The sequence below is a fragment of the Spinacia oleracea genome, chromosome 6, assembly GCF_020520425.1.
Source record: "Spinacia oleracea cultivar Varoflay chromosome 6, BTI_SOV_V1, whole genome shotgun sequence".
Taxonomy (NCBI): Eukaryota; Viridiplantae; Streptophyta; class Magnoliopsida; order Caryophyllales; family Amaranthaceae; genus Spinacia; species Spinacia oleracea.
The window spans coordinates 140,810,999-140,825,106 of record NC_079492.1 but is presented as its reverse complement, the minus strand read 5'-3'; the positions used below and the strand labels follow the sequence as shown (position 1 = coordinate 140,825,106).

General features: G+C 36.2%; 2 protein-coding genes across 5 annotated transcripts; one reads left to right on the top strand and one right to left on the bottom strand.

Moving 5' to 3' along the window:
- The first annotated feature begins 1,384 nt into the window (after positions 1-1,384).
- LOC110788326 (metacaspase-1) lies at positions 1,385-7,132 on the top strand. The gene is made up of 5 exons (XM_021992957.2): positions 1,385-2,005; positions 3,331-3,661; positions 4,234-4,354; positions 4,463-4,672; positions 6,926-7,132. Exons 1-5 carry the CDS (start codon positions 1,627-1,629, stop codon positions 6,983-6,985), a joined length of 1,101 nt encoding a protein of 366 aa, XP_021848649.1. The 5' UTR covers positions 1,385-1,626; the 3' UTR covers positions 6,986-7,132.
- Positions 7,133-7,358: 226 nt separating this feature from the next.
- LOC110788328 (polyadenylate-binding protein 1) lies at positions 7,359-13,474 on the bottom strand. Of its 4 annotated transcripts, none has more exons than XM_056830644.1 (7): positions 13,216-13,474; positions 13,011-13,113; positions 11,463-11,533; positions 10,465-10,545; positions 9,151-9,342; positions 8,938-9,065; positions 7,359-7,766 (listed from the first exon to the last, which is right to left on the bottom strand). In XM_056830644.1, exons 1-7 carry the CDS (start codon positions 13,351-13,353, stop codon positions 7,721-7,723), a joined length of 759 nt encoding a protein of 252 aa, XP_056686622.1. In that variant the 5' UTR covers positions 13,354-13,474; the 3' UTR covers positions 7,359-7,720. The 4 variants fall into 4 exon arrangements, with proteins under 4 accessions (XP_056686622.1, XP_056686623.1, XP_021848650.1 ...); XM_056830645.1 differs by having other exon boundaries at positions 13,023-13,113; positions 13,216-13,473; XM_021992958.2 differs by lacking the exon at positions 10,465-10,545 and having other exon boundaries at positions 13,216-13,472.
- Positions 13,475-14,108: the final 634 nt, after the last annotated feature.

Here is a 14,108-nt window from a genome sequence, read left to right as displayed (position 1 = left end):
GATCGTTCCACTTTCAATTTCATCATCAAACTTTTTTTTTTTGTCATAAGCTTAAATCATCAAACTTTCAATACATAATGCATGAGGCTTGAGCCATGAGGACATGAGGTATATTGATGATAAAACAAAAACAGAAAGTACATGAATATAAACACAAGAATATAATGGAGGTTTTCCCACGAACACATTTTTTTTCGGGATAAGCAACGTAACTCTTCTTACCTACTAGTCTACCAAGATAAAGAAAGGAATAAAAAGAAAATAAACACACACAAATTTTTCTAATATGGTCACGATCTCATAGTTAGTAACTTAGTATTGATTGGAGGCAGAGCTTTTAATTATTCTTATGGGCTGGGCCACACAGCATACTTCCCATTCCCATCCATACGTTTACATGTAATGTGTCCACTCTACCAACCATTCAAAGGGCCTTATTTTTTGGATCGAGAAGGGGTTAACTGGGCTGGGCTGGGCTGGGCTGGACTGGACTAATAAATACGTGGTAAATATCGGGTTTGGTTTGAATCAATTTATGGGTCATTGAAGAGTATCTTGCTCATGAGTCATGACTCATGACTAAGGTTGAAGGTGAGCAAAAAGTTAGGGTGCCCTGAATCGAAACTGGAATTTGTCATCCTAAACGGCTTTTCCCACCATCGCTTTCAATAACGTATATGACTTAATTGGTATTGTGTCGATTGTTATCAAATTAAGTTGGGCCGATGGTCGACTGTGAGATTCGCCATTCTGAAATATTTACATGTCGAATTTGATTAGCTATCGTATCTGCATCTCAGACTTACGTTTTGTTCCACCTAATAAAATAAGTGTTATTATAATATATTTTTTTAAATGATAAATGTCGTAACATGTTATCTTTAAACCGTGTCACATTGATGACATTGCATGTTTATATGTCATGATTTAAATGATATAATCTATTATACATGTTTTAAAAAAAGGTGAATAATATTACTCCGTAATAATCTAATTTATTTTCTTTTTTATATCGAATACCTTATTTACACATTTCCATAGTAAAAATATTACATTGATATTAAAAATATTCCGATGGCGCATAGCCTATGTGGCGCCTATATGTATTAGGTACCAATTAAACTCCAACACGTAAAATTATGACAACTAAATATTATTACAATTTGCTACCTTTATCATAGGTTCATCGCCCTTTGTCTTTGTTTTTTAAGCCCAAGATAAGTTTATTTTTATTGGATAAATAAGTTTAGAACGGAACAAAACATAGGTCAAATTCTCAATACAGTCGTACATATTACATAGCTGAAGTCATGTTAGAATGGTATTTGACCGTATCGGCCAACAAAGGAACAAAATGCCATAAAGTGTAGAACAAAAACACGACATCATTTGGAACCAAAACTTCCACTTTAAGGTGGTTAGTTGGAGCTTGGAAACTTGTTCCCTCCTTCTCACCTTCCTTCCGGTTGACTCTCCCCTCCCACCATCTTCATCTTCATCTTCTTCAATTTTCATCACCTCTTCTCTTCCTTTCTTTCTTCCACCATTTCTGCTCTGTAATAAGACCGACTACGCGTAAATCGAAGAAAGTCTGACCACATAAAAGTTCCATCCTAAAAAAACAGCATGCCATTGTTAGTTGACTGCTCAAACTGCAAGACCCCACTACAACTCCCACCAGGAGCCACCTCAATCCGCTGTGCCCTTTGCCGCGCCATCACCCATATCCGTCCTGATCCCCGCTCACTCCCTCCTCCTCCTTATTCCTACTACCCTCCACCACCACGTGCTCCGGCGGCGCCGCCTTCCTCTTCTTCTTCTTCTTACCACGGAGGAGGTCGTGCACCGCCGTCTTCAACAGGGCGGAAGAAGGCGTTGATTGTTGGGATTACATACAGGAAGTCCAGATATGAGCTAAAGGGTTGTATAAATGATGCAAAGTGTATGAAGTATTTGCTTATTCATCGCTTCAAATTCCCAGAAAATGAGATCCTTATGCTCACTGGTATCACTCTTTATCCCTCATTTTATTTTACTCCGTGCTTTATTTTTTTCTGGGTTTTTTCTATTTTTGGCAATTTTGTGTTTCTTGGAATTGTTCATTTGATTGGATGCTAATTTTCCCTCTTTTTAATCTTTTTTCTGGGTGTTTTCAATTCTTGGTAGTTTCGTGTTTTGTTGGGGGGTTTTTCATTTGATCATTTAAATTTTGATTTCAACTCTGATCAATTGTAGGTTTTTTTGGGGGGAGAGAAATTCTGATCAATTATTGTTTAATTTAATTGATTGCGGAGTAGGTGTATTGATTGAACAATTTAAGGGAAGAATTCAGAAACCGATTGTTTGCAAAAAGAAAATTTGATTCTTTGAAAATTGCTGAAAGAATACATTGGTAATTAAAATGCTGAAAGTGTCTTGAACTTGTTTGGCTTATTTGGTAGATAGAGAAGTTTTAACTCAAGGGTTCAATGTCTGTTCGTCAGGTTATAGAATTGTGATTACTGGGGGGTCTATGGATGGTGTGATGGTAAAGGTCCCAAGTTAGGACAACATTTAGTTGCCGCAATTTTATGTGTCGGAGTTTAATCGGTACATATAGGTGTCACGTAGTTTATGCGTTATTAGAATATTTTACTATGAAAATACGTAAATAAGGTAGTCGATATGAAAAAGGAAACAAATTAGAATATTAAGATTTTTCTAGTTTTATGTAACAAATTAGAATATTTTTTTAGTTTCCAATTTAAATCATGACACATAAACATATCAATTGTGACACGGCTAAAAGGTTGCATGTTGCGACCTTTATCATTTTCGCTATGGAAGATCATTAAGATGGAGTATCCACACATTACTAAAGTACTGTAATGTTTGTGGATTTTTCTTCCATTTATCTATCTGTTCGACGACAAGGTGTACATTTATGTTATGTTTTCATTCCTCCTGATTGGCATTTATCCTGGTAGGATCTTAAAAAGAGGGTTATTAGTTTCTATTCAAATGTTACAAAGTATCATTTATATCTCTCCTAGAAACTCCGGTGGAGTCAAGCAAAGGCATATTGATATTTCAAGTTCTTGGTGTGTGATACCTGCTGTAAGTTTTTCGTTTGATTACTTGTAATCTTCTCCGGCATTTCAGAAAGCTGTTTGCCTGCCTTTGACACATTAAGTTGCTTCTTGCACCACTGTTTCCCTTTGTCATTACAATAAGGCAGTAATTTTGAGCATGTGAATTACTTTACCTAATGGGGAAATTGATATGTAGCAATTAATGCTAAGATTGCTAACAGTTCACAATCTGATTCCCCGTTTGAAAGCTACTTTGCAGAAGAAGAACGAGATCCATACAGGATTCCTACGAAACAGAATATTAGGATGGGAATGGCTTGGCTTGTAGCAGGATGTCGTGCAGGTGACTCGCTAGTATTTCACTACTCTGGGCATGGTTCACAGCAGAGGAACTACAACGGAGATGAAGTGGATGGCTATGACGAGACTCTCTGTCCCTTGGACTTTGTCACTAAAGGGATGATCGTAGATGATGAGATCAATGACACGCTTGTTAAACCTCTTCCTCGTGGTGCTAAACTTCATGCTATTATTGATGCTTGCCATAGTGGCACTATGTTGGACTTGCCATTTCTTTGTAGGATGAATGGGTTAGTCCTTCTGCTCTTGCTTGGAAGCCACCTCCACCTCCACCTCCAACTTTAAGTTTTTTTTTTGTTTACTACCTGTTTGTTTCAGTTTTCCGAATATCGCCTGCAATTAGAAAAAAAAAACTTAGCAATAGTTTGACAAGACTTGAATTTCAATTACCACTGTGTTGATTGTATTCTTACCGCTGAAACATCCTAATTAACTAGACTTTAGGAGATTGGAGGTTTGAATTTGAGGGGTAAATTTCAAGTCCAAAAAGGCTTTAGCACTATACAAATTTTTATATAAGGCAGTCTTACACAAAATACCATCTTGGTGTCATATAAGTTAAGTTAGTAAGCACTGCAACTAATTAGTTAAGCACTGAAACCAATTAGTTAAGCAATAGAACCAATTAGTTAAGCAACCAAAGCGGTCTTTTCGGTAAGGCTGTCTTACACAAAAGTTGTTGTTAGCATTATAGGCCGTTTAATGTGTGGTAAATAGAACGTAAAGGAGCCATATGTTTATGACATGTATAATGAAAACCATCCCAAAATAAATGGTATATCTAACTAGTCTATTATGGCAGGAGTGGGCAGTATGTATGGGAGGACCATCGCCCTAGATCAGGTAGATGGAAAGGTACTAGTGGTGGCGAGGTAATTTCCTTCAGTGGCTGTGACGACAATCAAACATCTGCTGATACTTCGGTAAGAAGCACATGCTTGAATCTGTTTCGAAGTTCAATGAACTTCATTAGAATATATAAGAGTGAAAAAGTGGAGTATTACTCAAGTTACAAAATATTTGGTATGCAGGCTTTATCTAAGGTAACGTCAACAGGAGCAATGACTTACTGTTTCATCCAGGCAATTGAGAAAGGACATGCAAGTACTTACGGGAGCATTCTTAATGCTATGCGTGCTGCTATTCGTAATACTGATACTACTTCTGGAGGTGGTGGTGGTGTCGTTACATCTCTTCTTACCATGCTATTGACTGGAGGAAGTGGTGCTGGTTTGAGACAGGTATGAGTTCCTTTCCGTCATTATTATCAGAGAAACAATCGTTATCTGCTTTACTTATTTGACAATAACATACCTATTTTGTAGGTGTAAATAAATTTTCTCGTCTAACATAGTATATATGAATAATTGAATACGGAGTATGTAAGAAATCCTATCCTAATATCTAGGATTCACTCACCTTGAATTCAGATTGGGTATGGAATCTTCAAGTAGGTTTTGATTGCCTACCTAGCTGAATAATTCTAAAATAAAACTTAGGGTGTTGTTTGGTTGGCATACAAAAACATGGGAAGTTAGAATTGTTAGGAATTGCAAAGTCTGTGAGTTGTTTTGGTTGACAAAATTTTGATGAAATGGGGGAAGTGAAACTTCCTTGGAATTTCAACTTCCCATAAAATGAGGAATTTGCTTACCACATTATTAACCAAACAACTTTAGGAAGTTCCCATGAATTTAATTAAGGAACTCATTTCCTATGAATTTGCATTTCATGTGAAATTCTACTTCCTATGTGAACCAAACAACACCTTACACTACCTTCACTCACTAATGCAATTGTTTCTAAGAATTCGCTTCACTCACACAAGTAAAGAAGAAAGCCAAACTAATTTGCCATATACGGAGTAATTTTTAATTGTTACTCGTAAACAAGACTTGCACCCCTGATATTATTTCTACTGAGGAGTTTAGGACTGTTGTAGGCCTAAAACAAAGGATATTTATTTATTTTGGAAACGGACTATATGAAAGAAAATAAACTGAAATGAGATCAAGGCCTTCTAGATCCTTAAAGATCTGATTCATCCTCAAAACTGTCGAAAATAAGCAAAGCAAAGTCGGTAAAACAAGATCCTAAAATTATTTCCACACAAGTGTATGAATTAAGGTGTCTGAACCTGATGCACATCCATACATCCCATGACACGCCTGTGCAGAGCCTACTAATTCACATCCATTTAGCCTATGCCATCGCGGTGTCAGGATGAGTTGCTGCTCTTCTTTCTATTATCCAGCTTGCACGCGGAATTTGACCTTGGCACCCAAGTGATATTTCATGCTAATCCACATGCCAAATCAATCCAATACTTACACCCAACAATATGGGAATCCACATATATGTTCTTTGTTGTTATCGTGAAGGAAAAAGGAATCATGTTCCTGTTTTTTTGTCGCATTAACTGTCAAGTTACCCACAAAAATATCGGATACATCTTTCAAATACTTGTTCCCACATAACTCTTCTTCTTGCTTGTTTTTCGAATGTCAAAATGGAAAATAAACTGCTTTTTTAATATTTGATCCTATCCTGCTTCTTGACCTCAACTTTGGTATTTCCTATTAACCATAGAAGCTTGTGTACTTTAGAATAATGAGTCATATTAGGAATTATTTAACCATTAAACAAAGCTTTAGTAGACTACATTAGTACATGCCTACAAGGTCAAGAACACAACTACCAATGACTGAATCCCTTCCTGTTTCCACCCTTTACTCTTGGATCAAAAAATTTTGGTTTTCCATAGAAAGGTTTAGATTTGCATGAAGCAATTTCGATGGAACCAAAGCCTTATGTTTCTAAAGTTCTTCCTCCCTTTCTTTCTTTTCTTCCTCTTGTTGTTCATGATGACGCCAATCATTCGACTCATCACCCTTTTATTCCGCTATTCACTTTGATAAATGGATTATCTCTTGGCACTTGTAGCACTTGATATTCTTAGCTCTGTTGCCTTAGTTTTTCGTAGAAATATCTTCATTCGATTTTTGCTGCACCTTCTTGGTCTTGTTTCCTCTAAACAAACCAAATTGCTTGGATGGAACTAAAGATTGGTCACCTTTTCGATCTTGAAGTTTAGTATGGTTTTTACTTGCAGCGGTTTTGGTAGTTCCTTTCTCTTTAGCCATTCTGCACAGATCATCGAGAGTAACATAGGTAGAAGTTCCCATCTCGTTAGCAATTGAAGGGGTTATAATTTATAAGTTATAACCACTAGCAAATCTAGCAATATTCACCTTTCCTTTTCATGCAAATTACATAACATTGTTACTTTTCCCAACTTTAGGGATTCGGCAACAGTAAGGTACATGAATTTAGTATTTTCAACCTTTTTGTATCGATCCACCTTACAGTGATACTCTGTAAACTTAAACTCGGTATATAATAACATATGACCACATTTACAGTTTCCGCCTTCTCCTATGTTAGGGTGGATTATGTGTAGTATTTCAAGTAGTAACGTTTTTGCTCCGGTGCAGGAACCACAATTATCTGCCAATGAAGGATTTGACGTATACAGGAAGCCATTTTCGCTATGACAAATATGAAATGCTACCATTGTGTATGAACGACTAAACACAACCTGTAATAATGTTGTAATATAATTTGTACCCAATTTTTTGTATAATGCATTGGAACTAGTATTTAAGTTTGATTAGCAATGAGCTTGAACTTTTTTTTGTCCATTGTCTGAAAATCCAAAATGTTGTTCTTGTAACTTCACGACTTAAATATCCTGAGAGTGATGGATAGCTCAGTTGGTTAGAGCTTTCATTCCGATTTCAGGTGATCCTGGGATCGATTCTCATTCCCCGCCCTTGTGGCTCATTTGCACCACACAAAAAAACGACTTAAATATCCTGCTCTTACCAACAGAAGCTAATTAAAGTACTAAATCAAAAGCAAATGATATATGTTCCGCCTAAAAGTAATAAGTTAGGTAAAAAAAAATCCGAGGATGTTGACAACAAAACTGTTGTAATTGTTTACTCATTTTCGCTAGTACTTATACACCTTCAAGATCCCTGCAAACCACAGCAGATGTGTTTTGCTTTAATCAAATACACGAACATCATAAATGAAATCAGAATAAGGCAGTCGAATCACAATCTAACAACCAAAACTTAAAATACAGGACATTTTACAATCACTTCATTTATAATATTAGCTACAAATGCTTCTTCTGTAACATTTCTTTGGTTACTGTAAAATTTGTATTCTGGAAATCATGAAATTTTTTCCTTTTGGACTTCGAATAATGATCCACCTGACCATCAATATGGTCTGTACCGCATTGGAGGCCTGAGTCTAGGAGTTCTTCTACAAAAGCAAAGAGAAATTATGAAGATAAGCACTTGCAATTAATAAACAAAAAAGAAACAGACAAAACAGAGAGACAGAAACCGAGTAATGATAACAGTAAAAAGGAAAAGAAAAAACAGAAAGACAACCGCTAGGGGAACAAAACTACAATACCCAATCTCTAATAACTACTCCCTACGTATTTATTTAAGAGATACACTTGGCCGGGCACGTGTATTAAGAAAAAAGAATTGAATGAATTAAAATAATAAAACAAGTGGTATTGGGTAGATATTTTAATAAGTAAACAAGTGGGGACCATGTCATTTTGGGGTGGGAGGTGGGAGGTGGGGTGGGTAAATTAAATGTATTATTTAATTATATAGTGGGGTTGATAAATTACTAAAAATGGCAAGTGTATCTCTTAAATAAATACGGCCGGAAAAGGCAAGTGTATCTCTTAAATAAATACGGAGGGAGTAAAACGGAGTATGATAAGTCAAGGAAATTCGCATCTAATAACTCAAGGAAACTCAATGACAAAGCAGCGAAAGCATGAACCAAAGGTAATACGGAGTATGATAAGTCCAAAGAAAATTTCCTAATTGTTGAGAAAATGCTTAAGCCACATAATTTCTCGAATTCGTGAAATTAGATCTTTCTTACAACTATTCATTAGTTCTGGCTCCAACAACAAATTCTAAAGCACCTAAAAGCTCGCATTTTAGCTTACGAGTACTCCGTATCACAAGATGAACTGCCATGGATGATAATAGGATCTATATTAAAGTTTTAGTCATATGCAATTACATAGTATTCGAACTTCTCTGCTCACTTGAACTACATAAAATATAAGAAGTATATAGTACTATGTAGTGCTAGTAATACCACACCAAACAGCGGGAAATGCTACGTACAAAGAAACTCAGACATGTGAATAACTGTTTTCAGAGATCTCTCAAATTGCTAATCTGGTCCTAACAAAACGCCAAAGATATGAGAAGCACTAAAAACACCAACATTAATGAACCAAACACACAATATCGTGCAATTAGAAAGGGGAGATTATTCATGGCTTATTAGGGTTAAGACTACAATTGAACTAAAGAAGTTCAAATGAACAAGGTGAGTTTTCTATTACAAAACATCCATCCAAATTTTTAAATAACTGGTGCAGAAGAAAGCCTACCCGTAACCATAGGCAGAAAAAACAGGAGCCCCGGGCATGAACGGCCTCCTAGGTCTACTTCCATACGGGCTTGGTCGCCTTCCTCGAAACTGCTTCATCCCAGGAACGTTTGTCCTCTTGGCAGAAACCTAGACAAAAATTTCAAAAGCACTATAAAATTAACACAACAGTTAAAAATTCAAACAAATTAAGCAAGCACACAACAGTTCATACCTTCAACTGACGACCATGCAGTTCAGTCTCAGTCAGCAGAACAGCATGCTGAACAGCTTCCACTTCCACAAACTCTACATAAGCAAATCCCTTAGGTTGACCAAACCTGTCTGTCAAAATGGTCACTCTGTTCACGGTTCCACATGATTGAAAATGCTGCTGAACCTCCTCCGGGGTACATGCATAGTCAACCTAAAAACAAATGGAAAAGGGAAAAAGTAAATTCCCCATATTCATCCAGAACTAGAAAGCAATTTAACAAAAATAGAACTACATACTCCCTTATTAATTACGAGCTTCCAGTTACCTAATTCAATCGACGCACTCAGTTTCCAAATTAAGTTTCTTATTATTTACTTTTGTCCAATTTAAAATTGGTGGTAGTGGGTAGGTTGCAGATTAAATTGTTGGAAGTGTGGTGTGAGTGACGATGAGCAAACAATGGGAGGGTGGTGGTATTTGGGCGTTAGTGATAGTTGTGTGTTTGGTGCAAATGGTACCTCAAAGTGATGAGATGACGGTGGTGGTGGAGGACGACAGGATTGAGGGTTAATCAGGAAACTAAGGCTTTTTGTGTTCATCTTATTTCCATTATTTCATGAAAAATAAGTTTAGTTGAATTCAGATACGTTTATATAAGATAACTTCAAGAAAAGTAAGGGCTACCAAGTACAGTTTATAACTAAAATAAATTTTGATAAGTTCAAACAAAAGTTCAGGCAAGTTAAGATAACTTCCGGAAAAAATAAGTGAAAATCGGGTGAATAGAACTCATCCTAATTATAGGGGAACTCTAAACAGGATAGGAGAAAGGGAAGTTTTTTATTAAAAAAAAAAAGTGACGCCGTTGAGGCACAATAAGGCACAGCGGATGCATTAATTCCGACAGAATGCACTGTTTCCACCTGCTTTTATGCATAGTCAGCATAGAGACTATCGTTTTACGAAGTAGCCTCATATCTGTGCTTTGTGCTTAGGCTATTAGCATCACTATCAACTTGTGCATTTTCTAACACTCTACCCAATTCAAAGATTTCAAACATGGAGTACAAAACAAAACAAATTGCACCAAACCAAAAACGCAAACTGAAAAAATCTCTTTATCAGGATGTTTTCCAGCAATAATTACACGATATTCTTGGTATCCACACTCCACAGAAAAATAGCAGTTAAAAACTCCATATCTGCATCTACTATTCTGTACCATGACCATTTCCAAGAGACAAGATCATGTTAATTAATAGTCCCTGCCAACTTATGCCTAAACTAATGTGGACTGAATCTGTAAAAATATAGTTTTAGACAAATATTTACCCCAAATCCAGCTAACGATTGGGCACCATCTAAAGAGCTCATGGTTACACCATTTGACTTCAGAGCTCCAAACCAGCAGGTCTACAACAAGATTTTATCCTCCACCACTTAGAAAATGAAACCCCAGGAAGATAGAAAGGAGAAGAAGACACAAATTCTGTGAGTTACAACTTACAAAGACACATCTACTAAGTATGTTTTTTTTTGGAACCAGACACATCTACTAGGTTAGATTGGACAACAGAAGCAAGATTTGGAAGACTTATCAGAACATATTATACGTAATAAAAGCTATCCCAAAGCTGCAAATGGATCATGCTAAATCCACCTCATGATCCTTGGTCCTACCACACAAAACATTAAAAATATAGAATGGTACAGGATATGGAAACCAAAATCCTTCGCTGCCCAGTCATAAATAGCATTTACAGATCAAACCATCATAGTATCATAGGAACACATCCATAGACGATTTATAAATTCCCTGCAAGGATTTTCTGTCACATTGTGCCAATGACTTGTGATAAAGAGTCCGCCATCATTTTCCTCATCTTGTCTCCACCACTCCATTAAAATGAAAGCATGAAAAATCCAACCATAATCTATTCCTATTCTAGAATATGTTACAAATTTTCAGACATCCCAAAATAATGACGTGATTGTCGTTTTCACATGGAGGGAGTTTAAACAAGAGTAAGCCGAACTCTACTAATGCTTGAAAGCAAAGCAGTGAAGTTATAATCCCAGCATCGACTCTGTATTATCTGCATAACTCAGATTACCTAGCTAACTTAGTGAGATTAAACACAATCCACCCATTAATGCATTATTGTACAACGAGAGAAAGAATCTAGATTAACACTCAACTACAAAATTCACACACATTAATTGTAAATCCAATCAAAGCTTGCACATTTCCACACAGCGACATTTTATGATTTAAAGAATGATCAATAGCAAGAACAATAGGGATACCAAGAAGATAGAAATTGCCTCACATTGCCAACATATATTGAACGGGAATCAACCTCCTCCTTTTCAGCTTGAGTTGGATTAGCACTGGTTGATTCTTCATGTAGAAAAATATAAAATTATTAAATAATATTCAAAACATCCACCAGTTTCATATAAAAAGATCACCAATATCACTGTAGAAAAAGATAGATAGATGCTTTTCAAGTAACACAAAAGTTTAAGTCTATTAACTGGCCATTGATCATCATCGACAGAGATATTGAATAATACTATTCAGTACACAATAAATATCTTTGTGAAATTCAAGCATTGCGTCATCTATCTAAAGAGAATTCATATATTACAGAGAGCATATGTGCTGTACCAACTTAGTTACGCTTCAATACGTGAAAAATTACCTTCCCCTTTTCCCGTCCACCACAACCACACCAAGTTGCAGACATCAATCGTAGCAACTACTGCTAGGACATTGGATATTGCATGGGATAAAGAGGGAAGTATACGTATGATCAGTTCCCCGTACATAAAAAAGAGCGAATTTCCAAGAGATTTACCAAAGCTAACAGCTTATACACAGAAAATAATAATCTCATACATTATTTGTGCAGTTAAGGCAATACATTTCTATCAAAGAAATAGTTCGATGCAGTGCAATAATCACATCAACTTCGTGATTTACTAGCTTTTGGGGAGGAGAGATTTAACAAAGTTCCCTATCACGGCCATCAGTTACAACGTTTCAGAAATTCAAGGCTGTGTTTGGTTGAGAACTTGAGAAGAAAATCCTAATTCAGAAAACAGTTTTCCCAATAGAAAAGATTTCCCCTTTAAGAAAGCATGCTACTCTTCCTCCTTATTCCTCACCTTCCTCCATCTACAATTTTCCTTTTCTCTTCAACTTTCTTTTAGCAAGGAACCAAACAATGGAAAATAAAGTTCAAACCCTAATTCCTGTAAAAAACAAATTCAGTTCAAAAAGATTTCCTCTGAACCAAACATAAGACTTCGAATTCTTAGTTTATGCGCTAGAATTCGTTACGCTTAGATTGAAAGCATTTCCCAAGGATTAAAAATCTCCTTTTTAAAAGAAATAAAGCTTCTCTTTCCCCCCCTATACCTTCTCCTTTTCTCTCTAACTTTTCTAGTATGGAACCAAACAATGGAAAATAAAGTCCAAACCCTAATTCCAAACGAAAACAAACTCTATACAAACTGTTTTCCTTTGAACCAAACATTATATTGAGTCCAAATTCTTATCTTATGTGCTAAATCGTGAAATAAGTAAAGAACCCTTTTTTTCTCAATCAACTGTAACAAATTGCATGCCAAAAGAGTCAAAAGAAACCAGTGAATTAGCTTACGCTTGGTTAAAGACAAAAATTATTCTACCAACCAAACAGTCAACTAATCTAATTTGCTAAATCTAATACGCAAACAATCAGTAAAACCCCTAATTTTTATGGAAAAACCTCTGAAATAATCAAAATATCAGATAAACTAACTAATTAACAATAAAATAGCAGAACAACAATAAATCAAAAAAAAAAAAAATTATTCACAAGTATAAACACCTTGAGGCATACCCATCTCTTGCTCGACTTTCGCCTGCATTTCACGAAGCGCGCCAGCTTCGTCCTCAAGCTCTTCAAGCCTCTTTTTCATATCTTCAAGATTCTATTTCAATGGTGTTCAAAACAGAATAACGAATTAGGGGAAAAAACGAGCTAAAGGGGGAATGAAATTTAGGAGGAGAGAGAAATAGAAAGAGAAACAGACCTGGGATTTAGGATCTTCATCCGCATCGATAGCGGTGGCATCGGAAGTGTCGGCATCGGGAAACTCGCCCTCGTAGACGGCGGCGTCTTCTTCACCGTAATCTTCGTTTTCTGGTGACTGAAGCTCTGGGTGCTCCATTTTCTCTCTCCTCAGTCGGGGATTTTTTGTGTGTTGAGGAGTGAGGAACTGAGAACAGGTCTCGAAGCTGCTGAACTATCTGTGTGTTGTGTGGTTAGCTATCTGAGACTACAAAGAACAAAATGAAGGACTCAACGATTGAATATAGGTTAAGATTGGCATAATACATTAGTACGACTAATACAAAAGATAAATGCAAGATTAGTCAGTAATGTCTTGGACTTATACGGCTATTATGGAATATAAATGTAAGATTAGTTGGTAATGTCTTGGACTATTGGTTAAGATTGAGATTTGTGTACACATAAATCTTGGCTCATTCGCAAAACAAAGACGGAGTATAAATGTACCACCACAAGTCCACGGCTATTCTAGTGGTTGTAATAGCAACTATCTGCACCTATTTGAAGTACGAAATGGTTGTTAGGTAAAGAGTATTAGAGTACGTGTGTACTAACGTAGTTGCACCCTTTGAAGTACGGAATTGTTGTTAGGTACTGACGTTGAAGTACGGAATGGTTCTTGGGTACATAGTATTAGAGTACGTGTTAGCTGCACTCGTTGGCCGTTGAAATACGGAATGGTTGTTAGGTACTGACGTTGAAATATAGAGTGGTTGTTAGGTGCGGAATATTAGAGTATGTGTTAGCTATCATCTAGTACCTTTTAGTGGTTAGCAATTCAAGAAACAATTTTAACTGATAAGCGTTTGAAAAGAGTAGCTATTTGAATTATTGAAAATATTTTACAACAAA

Excerpts from the sequence above, each read along its gene's own strand:
- LOC110788326 (XM_021992957.2), top strand. The coding sequence starts at position 1,627 with ATGCCATTGTTAGTTGACTGCTCAAACTGCAAGACCCCACTACAACTC. Across the intron at positions 3,662-4,233 it reads TTTCTTTGTAGGATGAATGG|GAGTGGGCAGTATGTATGGG; the intron begins GTTAGTCCTTCT and ends CTATTATGGCAG. Across the intron at positions 4,673-6,925 it reads GTGGTGCTGGTTTGAGACAG|GAACCACAATTATCTGCCAA; the intron begins GTATGAGTTCCT and ends GCTCCGGTGCAG.
- LOC110788328 (XM_056830644.1), bottom strand. The coding sequence starts at position 13,353 with ATGGAGCACCCAGAGCTTCAGTCACCAGAAAACGAAGATTACGGTGAA. Across the intron at positions 10,546-11,462 it reads GTTCAATATATGTTGGCAAT|ACCTGCTGGTTTGGAGCTCT; the intron begins GTGAGGCAATTT and ends ATCTTGTTGTAG. Across the intron at positions 9,066-9,150 it reads TGCATGGTCGTCAGTTGAAG|GTTTCTGCCAAGAGGACAAA; the intron begins GTATGAACTGTT and ends ATTTTTGTCTAG.